Source organism: Triturus cristatus, chromosome 8 (assembly GCF_964204655.1).
Source record: "Triturus cristatus chromosome 8, aTriCri1.1, whole genome shotgun sequence".
NCBI lineage: Eukaryota > Metazoa > Chordata > Amphibia > Caudata > Salamandridae > Triturus > Triturus cristatus.
The window spans coordinates 67,627,494-67,648,168 of record NC_140591.1 but is presented as its reverse complement, the minus strand read 5'-3'; the positions used below and the strand labels follow the sequence as shown (position 1 = coordinate 67,648,168).

General features: G+C 44.0%; 1 protein-coding gene across 4 annotated transcripts in view; it reads left to right on the top strand.

The window, feature by feature from the left end:
• LOC146801341 (uncharacterized) overlaps positions 1–20,675 on the top strand; it is a 202,521-nt gene that overhangs the window by 159,879 nt on the left and 21,967 nt on the right. For all 4 annotated transcript variants that reach the window (XM_085620992.1, XM_085620991.1, XM_085620989.1 and 1 more), the window contains one exon: positions 5,701–5,805. In XM_085620992.1, coding sequence (XP_085477118.1) covers positions 5,701–5,805 — 105 coding nt within the window. The remainder of the gene's footprint in view (positions 1–5,700; positions 5,806–20,675) is intronic.

The window sequence follows — 20,675 nt, the reverse complement described above, 5'->3', positions numbered from 1 at the left end:
GAATCGATTAAACCCACATATACGGGTTCCACCTTGGTTGTCCCACCCGATGTTGGGTAAATACTTACTAGAGTTGAGCAGACGGGTGCTCAATTGTTGCATCCTCTCAATGAGAGATTAACCAAAATTGAAGTCAATTTAGCCTCACTTATCACCTAAGGGGGGAGATCCTCTGGATCATCCTCAAGATGGTTTTCGATCGTTTTACACACTTGCCCTCCCTTCGAGAGCAGGCAGAGCGAAAGAGGCTATCTCGACACTGGCGAGAAACACTCTAAGACTCAAAGTTCTTGCCTCCTATAATGACTCACCTTATTATAATTTATTGTTGTTTAAAGGCCCAGGGGGTGACACTATGCTTTTAATTAACTATTATAACAATAACTTTATGAGGGAAATGTCAAAGATTGTCGATGTAATTGAGGCAAAAATTGAAGCTCTCAACAGAAATCTCAATAAGACCCCCAGTATTTTATGGTTGAGTGAATTTAATGCTCATAACTGTGGTTTTTTGGCTAAACCGATATGTGGCTTGACTAATGAGGAGGGAGAATCAATCCCTCATTTTACCCATAGCGTTTACAGTAATGCATTTAACAGACTCCTTATCATAAAGGATTTAGATAACAATTTTCATAGTTTAACTATTGACTACCTGGTTGTCCCAGCGCCCTTAAAATCCTCCTTTCATGATATTAAAAACATTTTTAGTGACCATGCAGCCATATCCTGTCAAATGGCCTGGGAAGACATACAAGTTAAGCAGATGAGGCACCCAAACTCCACATAACAAGGAGAAATGACATTGTACTCAAATGGGGCAAAATTGACAAGGAGAAAATTGTCTCTCTGGTTGCTGAAAAAAGACAAAACGATATTATGACTTCCCATGACATGAACACGACCCGGTTGTGGTGATGGCTGCCTTTGAGTCAATTCTGGTGGAAGTTAAGAATAGTCTAACAGCTCAAGCTCCTTCTGGTAATCCTTCAGTCCCAGGTGGTTTGATCAAGCTTGGACTAAATCACTATCTAATTTACATAAGGCCCTTGGAATGAACCCAAGGGATGTGGAACTGGTAAGATATCCCGCCAGCTACATAAAGATGCCAGGAAGGATAGATTAAAACTATGAAGGAGGAGGCTTGGGAAGAACTTTATCAGGCGACTATCTGAAATAATTCCATGGATTTCTGGGCGGTAATCAACGCCTTGTTTTTAAAAGGCCCCCTAGATCCCAAACTAGATACCCACATGGATGAAACCACCTGGTTTGAATACATTTATATAATATTCGGTCCTACAACAGAGGACAGATTCTCTTTTTTGGAATGTATCACATTAATCACCAAGCCCACTCTCATATTGAACAATCTTAAAGTCAGAGAAGCTTTGCTGCAGTGTACTAGCAATAAGGCCCCCAGTCTGGATGGTGTCCCAATTTTGGGGACCAGTTTTGACCAATGTTTTTAATGTTATTGCCAATGTGGGCCCGCCGGTTGTCTGGTCAAAGTCTATTATAATCCCCATTTACAAAAAAAGGTGATAAATCAGAGCCAAAAAATTACAGACCCATTTCTTTATTAGATAGCACTGCCAAACTCATGGGTCTGGTTTTACTTAATAGATTAGAGGGATGGCCCTCTCAAAACAATATGTTGATTCCTGTCCAAAATGGCTTTAAAAAGGGCAAAGGAACGCTGGATCAGTGTCGTAATTTGAGCCTGCTTATCGCCAAACACACCTTTGATTGCGTTGCACATCGTCACCTATGGCGAATTATGGATGAGATGGGCATCGATGAGGCAATCGTTCTTTTTATTAGGCAGCTATATTCAAAGGCTTCGGCATGTGTCCGCTATGGGAAACAGGGAGAGAGCACTAGGTGGTTTGACATCAAGAGAGGGTAAGACAGAGTTGCGTTCTCGCTCCAGTTCTTTTTTCTATCTATACCAATGATGTGGAGGCACCCCTGTAAGATTTTGCAACGATGAATCAGGTCCGTAATCCCATACACCTCTATGCTGATGATGCGGTGCTAATCGCTCACACTGGCATGGTGCTCCAAAACTCATAGAAGAGTATGTGAAGTTTATAGTAAATTTAGACCTACAAGTACTTTATTTTAGTGACCGGGCACAGGACAAAGAAAGAACCATCCTTTTATATAGCAGACCGAAAGGTGGCACAGACAGATACATTCTCATACTTAGGGGTTACATTTGACAGATCTGCAACATGGTCTCATATGGAGACCAATAGGGGTTTACTGCTGGAAAAAAGTATAATTATCCTGTATTCCTTTATTAAAAAACCTAGGCTTTAAACCATTGGACGTCATTAAAAAAGTGTACACGGCCAAATCTACCTCTGTAGCTTCCTACGGGGCTGGTGTATGGGGTCATACTGACCCTGCCCTCCTTCAAATTATGGAAGACACTCCCTAGAAGCGGTTCTAGCTTCATCTGCCATCTTGAATTAGACGTCCCTTATATATTTAGCACCAATACTCTTATGGAACTCTATCTGGAGATGGGAATCCCTCGGTCCCACGTGCCAGTTTATTAAAAAATGCCTCATTTTGAACCATGCATTTAGGATCCCATGGAGCTCTTACGTTAAGAGCACCTTAACTTCTTTGGGTCTAATATCCCTTTTAAAAAAAACAGCAGGATTGCTTAAATATCACAAAAAGTTCAATAAAAAATAGTTTTTTACCCATAATGGCCAAAGAGAGATACAAACCCAACAGTAATATATATATATATGGTGATATCCTGCTTTGAGGGGCCGATCTTTCCCGAGGGGTCAGTTTCTTACCTTTCGTATGTGACAAATCCCCTCATAGATTAGTATTATTAAGGTTTCGATCAAACCTTCTCCCTTGTATGTTGGGTTACCCAATGAGAATATTTTCTCCTTAAATGTTGCCGCCATGTCCTTGCGATGGTGTGCCTCCCCAATCAAATCTTCATATCATTTTCTTTTGTAAATTCTATCTGGAGCGCCGCAAACGGTTTATTTTCCCAGTTATGCGTAAATACAAATTTAGACAGTGTCATCCAGGCCTGGTTTTTTTACGACTGTTGTTTGACCGTTTGTGTGCTATTGTGTAGTGTCCTTCTTGTGTCTGTCCCTAACGTCTAGGAGACTGCATCAATAGCTAGGAATAAATAACAAATCTTTCTCTGCTTTTATTGACTGATACATTTTATTTATTATATTTTGTAAGCTGACGATTTTAAAGATGCTTGTACGTTTATGATCAATTTGTATTTGATCGAATAAAGTGATTTGATGATGATGATGACTTAGATGATTGACTCCTGAGTGTGATCATGTTTCATAATCACAAGAGCAACATTCTTGCCTCCTCCACATCAACGTTCACAAGAAATGGCAGCCATCATGCTCCAGGAGGACATTTCCGCTTTCTTTTGAAGACAAACAACATGCTCTGTGTCGGAGTGTCTTCCTGGAGCCTGTTTCTAAATAGCAATGCCCCAGATCCACGAACATCAGTGAAGAGTAACAATAAAGGTCACATTTTTCATGCATATAGACCTGGACAGGAGGATTGTGGCGGCACTAGATAGCACTGCCCCTTGGTCATGGAAAATACCAGGTAGAGCACAAAAATCTGCCCCATGGTTCAATGCCGTTTTGAGAAATGCGAAGGCAGACTGCAAACGCATGGAAAGGCAATGGAGGAAGGATTTTTCGGACCTGGGGAGGAGCGCATATAAAGCTATGCTGAAGGGCTACCATGGACTTATTAGAATAACTAAGGCAGCATATTATCTGCAAAGAATTGGGTCAGTGGGCAACTTGACTAGAGAACTATTCAGAGTTTATAAGGAAATATCGTCCCTAGCTACAGTGGCAGCACCTGTAATAGGCTCGGTAGAGCTATGTAACCGCGCGGCTGACTTCTTTTCAGATAAGGTGGAGAAAATCTACTCCACCTTCCCGGACTCTGCCCAAGTAGGCCATGATATTTTGGAGGAGGCAGGGCTCGCTAATGAGGGTGAGGGACTGGACAGTTTTACCGTCCCCCCCCAGAAGTGCTAACTAAAATTTGCCTGAGTGTAAAGTCGGGCTCTGCTAGAGACCCGGCCTCCCCAAAAGTGCTTAGAGGGAGCATAGAAATACTGGAGCCCTATATTAGACATCTTGTGGAGGTTTCATTCAGGACATGCACAGTTCCAGGAAGATGGAAGGAAGCAGTGGTACTTCCTCTACCCAAAAAGCCACATCTAGGTCCAGATCGCCTTGATAACCTGCGCCCAATTTCTCTTTTGCCATACTTCGCAAAGATTGCGGAGAAAGTGATAAACAGGCAACTTATGGCACATATTGGGAAACGTAACCTCTTACATCCTACCCAATCCGGTTTCCGGGCATGCCACTCGACAGAGTCTGCCCTGCTACTAGCCACGGAGACTATCAGGCAATATGCGGATGCGGGTCAGACAGCGGCCTTGATCCTGTTGGATCTAAGTGCCGCCTTTGATACGGTTGCCCATCACACTCTGGTGCACCGTCTGAGGAAAGGAGGTGTGTATGGCGCGGTATTAAGCTGGATGGAATCATTCCTAGCGTAGCAGAGTTTCCTGGTGAGGCAGGGTGTGCACTATTCCAAGGTCATCAAACTGAAGCAGGGGGTACCACAGGGCTCGATCCTGAGCCCGACTTTGTTCAACCTGTATGTGGCTCCTCTGGCGGAGATTGCTGATGGTTTCGGGATCAGAGTTGTGTCCTATGCCGACGACACCCAGCTGGTGGTCTCCCTGACACAGGAACAGGACACGGCAGCCCCCAACTTCATGGCATGTTTGCAAGAGCTAGCATCATGGATGGCCAATAACTGCCTGAAGTTGAACGGCGATAAGACCGAGTTGCTTGTGGTGGGGAGAGCGCCATGGGTGTGGTCGTCGACTTGGTGGCCGCAGAGCTTGGGTCCTACCCCGGTGCCCTGTGCCCAGGCCAAAAATCTGGGGGTGTGGATGGACACGAATCTCTCCTTCGAGTACCAGACTAGACGGGTTGCGGGTGCCTGCTTTGGAGTTTTGAGGGGCCTTCGTAAAACTCTGGACACGCTGCCTATGTCAGCCAGGAAGACCTTAGTCCATGCCCTGGTGACATCCCGCCTTGATTATGGTAACATCTTGTATCTGGGTGCAACGGGGAAATGTTTGCAGAGACTCCAGGGTGTGCAGAATGCAGCAGCTCGTCTGGTTCTCATGCGTCCAAGGAGAGCCCCCTCAAGGGCGGCACTCGCTTCCCTCCACTGGTTACAGATGCGAGAATGTGTTCGGTTCAAAGCGTTGTGCGTTTGCCACCACATTATTCAGGGGACTGCGCCGTCCTACCTGCTTGATCTTCTCACTTCTTATGTTCCAACTCGCCGCCTCAGATCTGAGGAGAGAGGTCTGGTATGCGATCCGGTTGTTAAGACGGCCAGGATGGGGGGTCGGTCCTTTCACCTTCTGGCTGCACAGCTCTGGAACAAACTCCCTCTGACCCTGCGGTTGGAGCCCATGGAGGGCGCCTTTATGAAAAACTTGAAGACTTACTTATTCCCTTCAGGATAATGGGATCGGGGGGCTGGGACGGTAGCTCACCAATGTAGCTTGCACCGCAGCGTGGGGACACACTGGCTGAGGCTATTTCATCTCTGTGACTTTTTGTCTCTCCTTAGAGGAGGATAGCTGCAGGTTCCCAAATCCTCCAGGTCTGGACCAGCCGCTTTCCGAAGGTGATGGAAACGATGCAATCGAGGAAAGCCAGGACAGCTGTGCTGCAGGTAAGACACTCAAAAGCCACAACCTGTAAATGAAGATGTCCTCTGAAGAGCAAGCAGATTCCCTCACGAGACAGTTGCAGGATGGTTGTTTATTCATATTACTCTCAACATTTCTCTGTTGAATATGGAAGAATACACATCTCTGCCTGGGAGGGGCGGTCTTGGAAGAGTTGGAGAGGACCACTCCTACAGCTCCATCTCTATCCTTATCCCTCATTGGTAGGACGTAGGGTCTGATTTATAATTTGGCAGATGGATTCTACTCCGTAAAGGTGATGAAGTTAACTACTCCATCGTCCTGATTGAGTATCACCTGCCAAATGTCCAGCCAGCCCGACAAACATTTCTACCATTCACAGGAACCGCCGTCAAGCGAGGTCTTATGAACGTGTTGGAACTTTGCCGTACAGCTCAATCAAACATGACGGAGCCGTACGGTAAAGTTTTAAAATGTGGGGTTTTGTTTTTGATAGAGATCAGGGTACCTAAAATAAACCCACTTCCACGGATAGAGTAATTTCACAGTTACACGCACATACATTCATCATACGCTAGGGCCCATTTCACTAACATACGCTCAAATACTCTACCAGCATAAGACCTGTGGGAAGAAAACCCTGCATCTATATCTAGGACGATAGGACCTGATTATAGTGGTTATCCTTAAACATACTCTATACAATCTATACAACAATGATCAAAATGTACACAATAATTGACAAGAAAGAATATTCAACACCATGTTTAAAAGTTATATTGCTTTATCTAAATTAGTCAAAGTAAATCAGAATAAATCATTTCTCATAGTTACCTATTCTAACTAAGTGTCAGAACGGGTCAGGACCAGTCTCTCAGTAAAGTCTCTCAGGACAAAGTCCTCAGCACGGTCCTCTGCAACGCAGCTTCACGCAGCAAAGGTAAAATGGCAAGTGGCAAAACCCTCCCTAAGCTAGCAATTCTTTTTTTTTTTTTTTTTTTTTTTTTTTGAAACCGTTTATTACATTTTAAAAAGGTTACAAGTATGGGCCTACAACCATCCGGCCGGCCGCTAGAGTGGCAGAAGCATATGACATACCTACAGTAAGAGTCTCTTGGCGGTGCAGATTGGTAAATCAGGAGATATCAATAGCGCAGGCCACATAACTCCAAGCCCACAATACGGTTTCCTTTTTTCAAAACAAAACAACACAAAAAACCACACCCGCAAGGCAACCCGCCATCCAAAGTGACGGCACGTGCTCCTTAAGTGGGGGATCCCAACCAGCAGCCAAACTCTGAAGAGGGGAATGGGAATAGATCAGGGACTGGGGAACCACATGCCCACTGCTGAGGGAGGGGGTCGGCTAGGGGGACGGAGCTGGTGAGGCGGCCGGTAGCAGTGGCGGTTCACAAATACCCCCGCGATAGGCGTTCCAGGGGCCCCAGATTTTCACCCACGCCCCAGGCTTACCCCTCGCCACATACACTACCTTTTCACGAAACATACACCAATCCATATGTTCTTCCCAGGCCAACACCGCCGGGGGCCTCTGGGATCCCCACAATTGAGCAATGTCACGCTTAGCTATCATGTATCCCAGAGTCACCCACCGCGTCTGCGGGACCGAATAGTCATTTGGTTCCCACACATTCAGCAAGCATCTCCTCGCTTCAGGCAACAGCGCGACACGCGTCACCACACGCAGGACCTCATGCACACCACGCCAGAATCGCTCCACCTTTGGGCACTCCCACAGAATATGCATGAAAGTTGCCAAGGCACCACAGCCACGCTTACACAATCCGTCACCAGCAAAGCCCATACGTAGAAGCCTTGGCCCCGTCACGTAAACCCGGTGGAGGATCTTAAGCTGGACGAAGCGAAGGCGAGCCGGGATGGCCACCTCCTTCGGAGAGGCCACCGCGGAAATCCAGTCCTCGTCGTCCAGTTCCAGCCCGTCGGCAACCCAGGCATCGCGGAGACTAGTCAGCAGGCACGATCTGTCGTTGATCAGTTTTTTATATATAAGGGAGATCGTGCTGTCTGGGACATGGCCATCCAGCACTCTGTCCTCCAGGGGGGAGGACTCCGGAATGGACGCGACATCAGGGAAGACGGAGCCCAGCGCGTGGCGGACTTGTAAGTACCGAAAGTACTCACTGCCTTGCAGCTGAAATTCCGTCTGCAGCGTCTCAAAAGTTTTGAATCCCCCCCTCGTCCAGAGATCTCCCACTGTGCTGATTCCGATCGTGTCCCACTTCTCGAAGCCCTTCGATGTCCACAGGGAGCCCAACCTCTCAGACGCATATAGCGGTGATGCCCGGGTCAAACGGTCCTTCCACCCCATAGCTGCATTAGCCGCGTGCCAGACACGCACCATGACACGCGTCGGTCCCGTCAGACGGGAGTCGGGCGCGCCAGAGTAGAGCGCTCGATTGTAATCGCCACCGGGCAGGAGCATCTTGTCCATTTCAAATGCCGGGTTCAGGGCGGGCCCGTAAAGGCCATGATTAATTGCAGCTAGCTGGGAGGCCCAGTAATACCGTTTAATGTCCGGGAGGGCAACCCCCCCATCGTACCACGGGAGCGTCAATTTAGCCAGAGCAATACGCGGCCGCCCGTCCCAGAACAGGCGCCGCTGCAGGCTCTCCACCTCACGGAAGTAGCGCGCCGGAACCAAGTCCATAGTGTTCTGGAGCGCGTACAGAAAGCGCGGCAAGGACATCATCTTAAACAAGGCCGCTCGGCCAAGCGGCGAAAGCGGAAGACGCCGCCAACGCGCAACGTCCTCCTTCAGGCGCTGGAGGGGGGGTAGCAAGTTCCGCTCGTAGCGGGCCTCCGGGTCTAGAGTAATATATATACCCAGGTACCGGAACCCCTGGGAGGCAATCTGGATCGGGCAGTCCCGTGGTAGGGCCGGAGCCTCCCCGGAAAGCACATATACGCAGGATTTCGCCCAGTTGATGACAAGGCCTGAGTTACGACCGAAGGAGCGCAAAACATCAACCAGGACAATCAGCGAGTTACGCGGGGAGGCGAGATACAAAAGGATATCATCGGCGTAGAGGGACACGCGGTCCTCATGCTCGGGGGTCCAGCGGAGACCACGGATAGAGGGGTGCCACCGCAGCCACTCCGCCAAGGGCTCCAAGGCCAGTGCAAACAGGAGCGGCGACAAGGGGCAACCCTGACGCGTGCCCCGCCCCAGCGCGAATGGGGCCGAGACTCGCCCATTCACCACCACCTGCGCCAATGGGCCCGAATACAACAATTTGACCCAGCCAATGAATCCCGGTCCAAATCCAAATTTCGCCAGCATCGCCCAGATGTATGGCCATTCAAGCGTGTCAAACGCCATGGTGGCGTCTAAGGACGCCAAGATGGCCGGCTCCCGCACAAACGGGACACGCGCGAGCACCCCGTGCAAGCGTCGCAGATTAAGAGCCGTGTTGCGATGGGGTATAAAGCCAGATTGGTCTTGGTGGACCAAATCGCCCACCACGCCGACCAGCCGGTTGGCCAGCACCTTGGCGAGGATTTTGGGCTCCGCGTTCAAGAGCGAGATAGGCCTATAGGATGTAACCCGCTCACGGGGTCTCCCCTCCTTGTGGATCACCACGAAGCTAGCAATTCTTATAATGAAAAATACAATAGAAACACACATAAAGTTGGCAGGATAAACTGTATCACTGAGCAGAACGAGAAGGAAGAGATGTAACATTACTACATCTGGAAATCTCCGCTCAGGAAAAGTCACAAGACGTGAACTACGGAACAGGAACCAAGAAACTATCAAAGTATCCAACTTGTACAACTTTCCTCGGCAGCCAGGCCACAGTTCATTGTCTGTTTCTGAAGCTCCTTTGTTTGCCAAGGACGTTCCATTTCTTTTGGAGATCCTCAAAACTGCTGATGTCCTCATGGAAAAATACAATAAGGACCACGGTCAGTTGTCTTCGACCTTATTCCAGCAGAGGTCTCCCTTGCCACATCACAGAATATGCCACAGCCAGGCTTCGAAATACTCTCAGCTCGGTTAAGGCCTTCATAGGCCACAATAGACCATCTTTAATTAAAGAGACAAAATAAACGTTACTACAGCATAATGATTAAACAGTGTTAACCCCACTAATACCCTTATGTGTATGTATTTATCTAGCTTTGCGACATAAAAAGCATTAATTCAGACAGCGTTTTGTGCCCGAAAATAAATAGCACACAGCAACATTTAAACATGAAAACTTGCACGTTATTGTAAATACAGAAACAGCACAAATAAGCTAACCCTCGTGTAACTTTCTCTTATGTTAAGACAAACGGGTTGATTACTAAACACACTTGCACAAAGACAAATAGTTAATTGTTAATTATTAATAGATTAATAAAACGCACAGACATGCCAGAGCTTCAAAAGCCCATGAATTTTCTAAAAGAAAACTCTGCTCCAGCAATCCCCCCTTTGGTGATTTTATCACCAAATAAACCCAAAAAAAAAATTCGTGAAAATTTAGTCCCATTTTTGGAAAATCAGAAATGTCTTTTCCCCTTACACAACATTAAACACTAGTCACTCTTTCATCATCTCTCTTTGTCTCTAAGTAAACACTCTACCTCAATTCTTCTAACTCAATTTCTTGAGGTTCTCTTTTCAACTTCTTATTTTTCTTTTCATTTTTCAATTTCTCTTTCCCTCTTCTGTTTTTACAACACACACACACCAATCTTATTATTAACAAAGCCACAATTATACAAGACAAGGGAAACAATATTCTACCTATAATTGTACTACCTATTTTTGCAATAAAATCCTTAACAGCTATCATTTTATTAGCTAATTTAGTCCACAAACTCCCAGCTTCAAGTGGTACTAATTCTTCATGCAAATCAGTAATATTTTTGATATAGACCTTCAGGTCTTTACTTTCGTCAGGAATGTAAGTGCAACAATGTTGAACTTTCAAAATTCCACAGACTCCACCCTCCTTGGCCAAAAGAATATCAAGGGCAAGGCGATTTTGCATTGACATGGCACGTACGGCACTTAATTCCGTATTCACCAAAAGAAACCCTCCTGCGGTATTTGTCGATAAGCGATCAACCACTGTGGACAGTTTCCGAATTCCATAAGCATTTAAAGAAATTCCCACTGCTGGAATCAAAACCCCAAAAATGTCACCCACAATTTCAGACCAAGTTTCTCTCTTAAAACGTGTTAATAGGTTAATATCTTCTACATCTTTTATTTTATCTGTATGAAAAATCTTAGGGAAAACCAGGCCCACATAACATGTGCCATACCAATGGTCAGGCAACTTGTAATAAGCTTTGTTCCCACAAACATAATACACTCCTGGAAAAATCGTATCTTCTCCACCTCTGAAACCCCAACCTGTCGCAATGAAGTATGTATCATGGCATTCACTAGTTCCCACAAAATATGTATCATATTGGGATCTCCTTCTGGTAATGCAAAGTTTACCCTTCTGTGGCGCATCCAGAGCTAAAGTTGGACTAGCCCCATTTCTCAACTCTTTTCCCATCTCAATGTCCCAAATTGTCTCACTCACTTCATATTTTCCCCCTTTCTCATGCATGTTCACTCTCCTTTCTTCTACCATATCCAGGAAAGCTCTCTCCTCTTCTTTCAAACTGCAAGTTAAATTATTCTTAAAAATGTAATCTAATGTTAATCCTTTTTCCTCAATAAAAATCTCACCAAAAGTGTTAGCTTCTTTAGCTGGATTCAGCTCTTTGTTCATTGGCAAGTGCCCAAAAATACTATCTCTGTTAGACATCTTATAATCTACTTTCCCTAACAAATAAAAAACACTACTTAAAATACTACAAGAAATACCATATGTAGCTGGTAAATGGTGATAAGTAACACCCTCTGAAACAGATGCAGGTAATTGCATACAGACGTAGCATTCCCTTACTTCCATTGTCTTCACATATTCATATAACAGTTTAGAAAAAACATTACTAGAAAAATTATTAATTGACCTATCTTTGTGTATGTAACTACTACTTCTAATTGGAACTACTTTTTGTGAATTCTTCTCTATATTTGTCACATTTTCTATATTCATTCCAAACTCTACTCTAAAAGTAACTAATAAGATTAAAACACCCCATAGAAGCATTAATAATCCAGTACAACAGCAGCACATTCTACACCACCTCTTAAAGAAGGCACATCTATTTCTATTATCCTCTATGTTAGCCATTTTAGTTTAGCCTCTACTACTCCACTACTGTTTGAACTTCTTCAATTCTCCAACAATTCTTCAGCTTTCAGTTTATCCAAATGATCTCCTCGTTCACTTGATCCTAGTAAATCCTTCTTTCACTCAGTTTGGATATTTGTCATTCTTCACTTCAATTTCTTCAACATCAAATTGTATCAGATCTCCAACGTCGGAATCCTCAGTACTCGACTCTTCTCCAATGTCAGTCAAGAGTACTTTCAGAATTTCACCAGTATCTTCCTCAACCACTTTTCTCAAGACCACTTCCGGATTATCTCGAGTCACTGTTTCTTCTTTTCCTTCTTCAGACAGTGTCACATAAGACCATTCCGGTGATCTGTACTTTTGGTTGGGTCTTTTAACTCTTTTTATTTCTACTGGCTCTTTTGATCTCCTTGATTCTTCTCCTTCAGCCTTTGAAGTTTGACTTGATATTTCATTCACTTGTTCAGCTTTTGATGAATTTGCTCTTATTACTCTGTATCTCACTCTTTTAACTCGGTTGTTAGGCCAACGATCTCCTTTCACAACCTTTTTCGGCCTTAATTCTTTAACACTCTTTTCTCCAATCGAGGTTCTCTTTCTCAGAACTCGACCCTCTGTTTGGTCATTTTCATCATCCGATTCTGTTTCAATTGCCTTTTGCTTTCGTTTCTTAGCAGTTTTCTTTTCTTCCACAGATTCTTTCACCACTATTTGAGACTTCCCTACTCTTGTCCCTCCTCGGGTCTCCGACACGCAATCTTCTTGCTGTCTACTTGTCCCTTCACCTAGCTACTCATCAATGTTCCCTACACCTCCTCGGGGGTCTTCCGCAATCTGTCCCTCTCTATCTTCTTCTGACCCTGTTTCTTCAAGAATAATCTCAAGTGGTTCTTCAGTCTCCTCCTCTTCTGATTCAGGAGTAATCTCTGTGTGATTTCTCTTTTCTTTTCTTTTTTTCCCACTGCTACTTGAAACTTCAGGCTCTTTATCAGAATCTGATCTTCTCTCTGATACTCGCAGTGATTCTCTCGAAGCTCTCTCTGCTTCTTTTCTCACTGATTCCGTATCTTCAGGATCTTCACCATCACTGGAATCTGACTCTTCAAAATACTCTTCACCAGTTCCTTCTCTCGGGCTTGGAACTCTTAGAGTATGACTTGCATGTACCCAGTGCCTCACTCCAGCACACTTTACTGCAGTCGTTGTAGTCAGAATAACTTGTCTTGGCCTTCCCCACCTTGGAATCAAGCAATTTCTTCTTCTGTGCACCTTAATCCTCACCCAGTCTCCTGGACTCAGATCATGTGCTTGCTTCTTCTCAAGTGTGGTAGCTTCTTCTCCAACCTGGTGAAACACAGAATGAACTGCGTCAGCCAGGCCTTTACAGTAATCCAAAATCATGTCATCAGTTATTGACACCAATTTATTCACAGGCACGAATGCATGGCGCATAGCACGTCCCATGATTATCTCATGCGGGCTCAAACCTGTAGTTCTATCTGGAGTAGATCTCATGGTCATCAGGACTAGAGGCAAAACATCTGGCCATTTCATGCCAGTGGCTAAACACATCTTTCCAATTCTATTCTTGATTGTGCCATTGATCTGCTCAACCACACCAGAAGCCTCTGGTCGGTATGCACAATGTAGCTTCTGCTGTATTTTCAATGCTTCACAAATCAAACCAATGAGTTCATTCTGAAAGTGTCTACCTCTGTCAGACTCAACTGTAACTGGAAACCCGTACCTAGGAATCAACTCCCTCAACAGTAATTTTGCCACTGTTAATCCATCATTTCTTCTAGTCGGGTAAGCTTCCACCCACCTTGAAAACAAACAGACTACCACTAGAACATACCTCAGTCTGTTCACTTGGGGCATTTCAATGAAATCAATCTGCATTTTTGTAAAAGGACCTCCTTCTCTGCCTATTGTTCCCAGACTCACCACTGTTTTTTTTCCAGTGTTAAATTGCTGACAAATTAAACACCTTTGACAGATGCTCTCTGCAATTGTCCTGAACTTTGCATTGTACAAGGTCTGCTTGAACGACCTTACCATCGCGTCCCTCCCCAGATGTCCCTGGCCATGATACATCCTCGCCATTGACGACAAGATAGAGTTAGGCATCACTGGTCTGCCATCTCTGTAGACCCAAACATGGTCTGTTTCTCTTGGAGCACATCCTGCTTTAACCCAATCTTGTTTCTCTTCTTCTCCTGCCTCATCTTGTAACTGCTTTACCTCATCCCACGTTTCTAGGACATTAGTAAACATCACAGAAAGAAAAGACATTTCCTCTATTCTGTCCCGATTAATTGACTGATTCGTCTTAGCACAATACTGCGCAACATCATTGGCGTACCTGTTACCAACAGTAATAAAATCATCCCCTGGACCATGGGCAGCACATTTTACAACTGCTAACTCCTTAGGCAGCTGTATCGCCTCAAGCAATTTTCCAATCAATTCAGCATTCTTTATCGGAGTTCCACCCGATGTCAAGAAACCTCTTTGCAGCCAAAGTTGGCCAAAATCATGCACCACTCCAAATCCATACTGACTATCAGTCAACACAGTTGTTCTCAAATCTTTCCCAATCTCACAAGCTTTTGTCAATGCCACTAATTCAGCAACTTGCGCAGATTTCACTCCTTTCAATGGTGATGCTTCCATGACCTCTGAAACTTTGCACACTGCATATGCTGCACATAGCACACCATCATCATTCCTCAGGCATGAGCCATCCACAAACAGCACATGGTCATTCTCAGGTAAGGGAATATCCCTTATGTCTGGTCTCGGTTTTGTACAGTACTCAAGCACATCCAAACAATCATGATCATCTTCCATCTTTATACCCACATTTTCAATATCCGGCAAGAGTGTCGCTGGATTCACATTCACACATCTCTCAAGAGTCACGTTTGAAGCTCCCAGAATCACTTTTTCGTACTTAGTCAGCCGACTATGTGACATATGCTGAGTTCTGCTTCTTGTCAAAAGAATTGCCACATTGTGAGGTACGAATACCCTTACAGGATATCCCATTATGATCCCCTCACTCTGTTCCAGGCTTCTGCATGTTGCAGCCACAGATTTTAGACAACCTGGTAAACCCACAGCTACAGGGTCAAGTGTCGATGAGAAGTATGCAATAGGCCTTCTCAATTGTCCATGTTTCTGGATTAACACTGAAAGTGCACATCCATTTCTCTCACTGCAGTACAACTCAAACTCTTTTTCGTAGTCAGGCATACCCAAAGCTGGAGCCTCACACATTTTACTTTTGAGCTCTTCAAATGCTGCCAATTGTTCTGCATCCAGATCTAATGGATCTTTCATTTCACTTTTCGTCAGCTTGATCAGTGGCTTTGCTATCAGGGAAAAATTAATTATCCACTGACGACAATATCCCACCATACCCAGGAACATTCTCACTTCTCTCTGGGTTTTTGGAGCTTTCATTTCTCTGATTATTCTGATCCTGTCAGTAGTCACTTTTCTCAGACCTTTTTCAATATTGTGTCCAAGATAATGAACCTCTTTCTTGCAAAATTGCAATTTGGCTGGAGATACCTTTAACCCTCCATCTGCCAGATGATTCAGTAAAGCTATGGTATCCACTTCACAAGCTTCACGTGTCTTTGATGCCACAAGTAGGTCATCAATATACTGCACTAACACTGAGTTTTCGGGCATAATCAAACTCTCCAACGATTTCTTCAATAACTGATTGAATATCGAAGGACTCTCTGTATACCCCTGTGGGATTCGACACCATGCTAAAATACGCTGGCCAAACCTAAATGCAAAAATCGGCTGGCTGTCATGATGCAATGGAATTGAAAAGAACGCATGACACAAATCAATCACTGTATACCACTCAGCATCATGTGGAATTTGATACAGAATCACTGATGGATTTGGCACAATAGGACAACATGCCACCACAATTTGATTAATTTTTCTCAAATCTTGCACGATCCTAAATTTCCCATTAGGCTTTTTCAGTCCCATTATCGGTGAATTACACGGACTACTCAGCAATTCTCTCAGAACTCCCTGCTGAATCATTTTCTCAATTATAGGAGTTATCCCTTCAATTATTTCTGGTGTCATTTTGTACTGAGGAATGTTAGGATATGTAATTCCCTCTTTCACTGCAATTTTCACTGGATCTACATTATTCATCAATCCCACATCCTCTCCTGTAAAATCCCAAACTGCTCTTTTCACTGTGTCTCTCAACTCTTGAGGCAAATCCTCCGGATTAAACACAGCAAATGCACCAATTAACTCATTTTCTCTATTTTCTAGAGTCATTCGGTACAAAACATCATCATCTGGTGTCTCAAAAGCTATTCCATCTGGTGTACAAAAAATTGTGCAGTTCATTTTACACAATAAATCCCTACCTAACAGGTTCACTGGACTCGTGTCACAGACAATAAATCTGTGCATGTCTGAAAATTTCCCTATCTGTACTCTTACTGGTTCAGTAAGACGTGTTCTGATTTGTGTATTGGCTACACCAACTACTTGGATTGCTTCATCCGAGAGAGGAAGATTTTTAACATCTGTTGACCTGACAGTTGATCTTGTCGCACCTGTGTCTACCAAAAAAGTAACACTCTCCTCATTTATTTTCCCATCCACAAATGGTCCTGCCTGGTCTATTTCTAGAGTTGCACCAAGTATGCACTCTTCCTCCTCTCTTCGGCACCGTCAATAATCACCCTCAGACTCACTCCCTTCACTCTTTAACAAGTACTGCTGTACTTTGTTAGAACGTCTTTGTTTGTTTACCTGCTCATCATTGAAGAATCCCGAGTCCTGATTGTACTTTTGTACCCCTCTATTCTGCGGTAAAGGCGGTTTTGGCTCTTGACTCTGCTGTCTCACAACTTTCTGCTGTTGTTGCTGCTGGTTATTTCCATCATTCTGCACCTGTTGATTTAAGGATTTACCCTCATTTAATGGTGGATTAGGACATTCAGATCTCCTATGTCCCAGTTGGCCACAGTTGTGACACGGGAACTTCTTTTTGGCTTCCTCAAGACTTCCCTTTCCTTTTCCTGTAAATCTCGGTCTATTTCCTGCATTATTTCCTGGATTATTCGCCTGTTCCACTAACTGTGCTTCCTGTCTCTCCGCAACTTTCACTTGTGCCCACATTGCTTTCTCTTTCAGCTTTCTTTGTTTTGCTTCAATTTCATCACTAAAGTATTTTGCATGTATCAGAATCTCATCTACTTTTTTACTCTGCCAATCCACTGTGTGTTCACGAATTCTCTCACCAATTTCAGGTCTTAAACCATATACAAATCTGTATACAAAATGACTCAAATCTTTGTCACCCAGGTGTTCATCTCCACTGAATTGTTTAAAAGCCAGTATCAGCCTTTCGTAAAAAGCATGAACTGATTCTTTTGCTTCCTGTTGTGTTCGGTCTATCTTAACCCAGTCTGTCTCTTTTGGAGGAACTTTACTCTTCAGGTATACCATCACCTGATCATACTTCCTCATCACTTCCGGATCTGGTGCCCCTGTTCTCGGATCTCTTGGATATTCCTCAGTAGGCCAACTCACAACTATTTTACACTCAATCCACAAGTCTGCTGGGACAATTATATCAAACAGACTATTCAGGTCAACCCACAGCACTTTTGACAATTTCACAAACCTGTCTACCTGCCTATACCACTCGACGGGCTTTTCTCTCAATCGAGGGAAATCATTCGTAAATGATAAAATATCCTGTCTGGTCCATGGAACATGTACATATCCTCCTCCAGGTATTTCTCTCATGGGATAATGCTCCACTGGTTTCTCCTTTTCTCTCACTGGAAATGCTGAATAAGTTGTTCTATCCTCAGATTCCTCTCTTTTCTTATACCACCTATCCTTCCACTTTTCTACATCACCCCATCTTCGCAATAATGCCACCATTTCTTTAATCTGTCCTACCTGAAGTATTCAAATTTTCAATGTCTTTTTCTGTGAAATCCATCCTGTAAGTTTTCTGCAAAACTTTTACTTTATCAATATCAACTCCTTGCTCATTTGCTATCGCTCTTAGTCTATCATGAGTATTTCTTGCTCTCCATGTTATGCTTTTGCACATAAACATTAATTCACCATCATGATGACTCTTCAGAATTTCTGTTGGAACTGTTCCCGTCACAAGCTCTTCTAATTCTATACGTAACTTAACCACATCAATAACTTGTGAATCCTTATCCTTTTTCTGAAGAACCTTCATCCAATCATTCAAATCATCAACTGTTATTTCAGCAGTTTTTCTCACTGGAACCACTTTTTTCTGCGGTTCTAAAATTGGCATCCCTGAACAACCAGGTTCACTAACATCCAATAGTTCACTACATGTGTCATGTCTTGTTCGTCTCAGGTCACTTCTTTCTGCTCTTTTATCTGAATCTCCTGAAGGACCAACTGAATTTGTCAGGTTATTCCCAACATATGGAATCACCAGTCCATTCTCACCTGTTCTCTGTTTGTCAAACACAGGCATAACTGGACCTATTGTTACAGGCACCGTAACAGCTTCCAGATTTTTCGTTAACTCCCTAATTTTCTCAGTCAGTTCTGTTGTCGTTTTTGCTAATTTTCTGGCATTTTCCTCACTACTTCGATTCTCTCTCTCCCTGAAAGAACTACTACCTCTTGATTCAGGTGTCATTTTTTCTTTCTCCACTGTATCTCTTATCGGAGAAACAACTGGTGTACTCTCATCTGGTTCTGGTCTATATGGAGGTGGTCTCTTGTAAATCATGTCATTTAAGACCTCATCCTCATACTCTCCATATCTTCTCATATCTGACTCAGAAACCCTTTCTGTCGAAGGAGCAGAAGCTTTAACTGTTCTCATTGGATATAATCCCTCTGTCATACTAGCATCTCGCCATCTTTTCATTCGATCATGATGTGTCTCACGATCATGTCTCCTCCCAAACATGTACCTGTAATACCCTCCAGATCTTTGCTTTTCTCGGTCATGAACTTCCTCTTCCCATTCCACTAAAGCCTCGAACTGTGTAGGTCTCGGCTTCGGGTCAAGACATAACATCTTTTCCCGTAAATTTCTCAACACGGCCAAATTAAATGAACCATGTTCTGGAAATGCTAGAACACCATCTTCTTTAGTATACCTAACCCAATTCTGCAACCATATACAGGTATGTAATCCATATTTCGCAGCCATGAAGGATGCAGGTGTTTTCGCTGGAGGTAGCAACTCACCCTCTCTCGTTTTAACCTCTTTATCCTTGGTAAACCACCTTTTAACTTTTCCAAAGAAGGTCTTCTTCTTTTTCTCTTCTTGGTAATACATTTTAGCGCTTACTAAAACTCTCTACTCTTTCCGTATTATAAATATACAATACGAGTTTAGGTTGAAAAACTCGATTCCCGCTAACGCACCAATCCTGGAGCGTCTACGTCACTAATCAGCCCTTCCAATCCCTGCGCGACTCACACCAACGCACCAATCCTAGTGCGAACCCTATTCTGATCCACTATCCAATCAGAGCGCGGACCTTCTGACGTCTGTGGTAAATATTTCATTACCGGTACTATTTTTTATGCGGTAAAATCTAGTAAGAATAACTCAGTAAATATAAGAGGCAGAATCCGTGGTATTAGAGGTTCTAAAGGCTTTATTCCTTGACAAAGGAAATACAATTCGAATTGCAGGCTTCAAATTCCATCACCACGAGAGTTCAGGAAGGAAGAGCATACATTATTGACAGATAATCAGTTTTATAGGAAATGCATTACAGTGAAACAGATGCAAGAGGCGTAACAGCTGATAATACAGATAAAATAGGCATACGTAACTAAAAAAGGCGGACATATAGGCGTAACTTATAAAACGTCATTATACATGATGTCACAAGTGGGTGGATCCATAAGAGAATCCTGCAATGTCAGCAGGAATATTTGGCAGAGATGCGCGCGCAGCCGCATGACGTGTGATTGACGTGCAACTAGAGGGTGAAGGGGACTTGACATTTAGCTCTACATGTGGAGACAGAAGTCTGGGGGTCATGTCAACCTAATCCCAAATCATATCTAATATCCTATGTTTAAAGAACTGTGTTATCCAAAAGGAAAGGTCTCTAGGATAGAATCTATTCTATACTGACTGTTAGTGCGTGTACAAGCGTCTAAGTGTCTATATGAGAAGCGAGGGGGCAGGAATCTTCCATGGTAACAGGGGCTATGAATTACTTGCATGAGGACAGCGAGGCCTGGCCCTTTGCATGGTAGCTGGAAGAATGTTTACCTAAACTACTAGACAGGAATGCATCGGATGAGGAACAGAGCAGATAATCTTGAAGGTGAAATACAGTTTTTGGCAGGCAACAGGCTGGATCAGGCACCGTTAGCCGCGCAGGGAGTAGGACAAAGTTCATGGATACAGATGCAGGCTCGGACTAGAGCTTTGAGAGGCAGAAGGCAGGAAAAGGCTTGATGGCAGAATTCAGGGCCTACTCGCCTGAATCTGTAAAATGTGGAAAGTGAACCACATAAAGTCGGTGGCCTTTCATACTTAGGAGTGGAATATCTGACCCATTCATGGCGGATCTGAAAGAGGACATGTTGACGGTGGACGCACATATATTTGCGTCTTC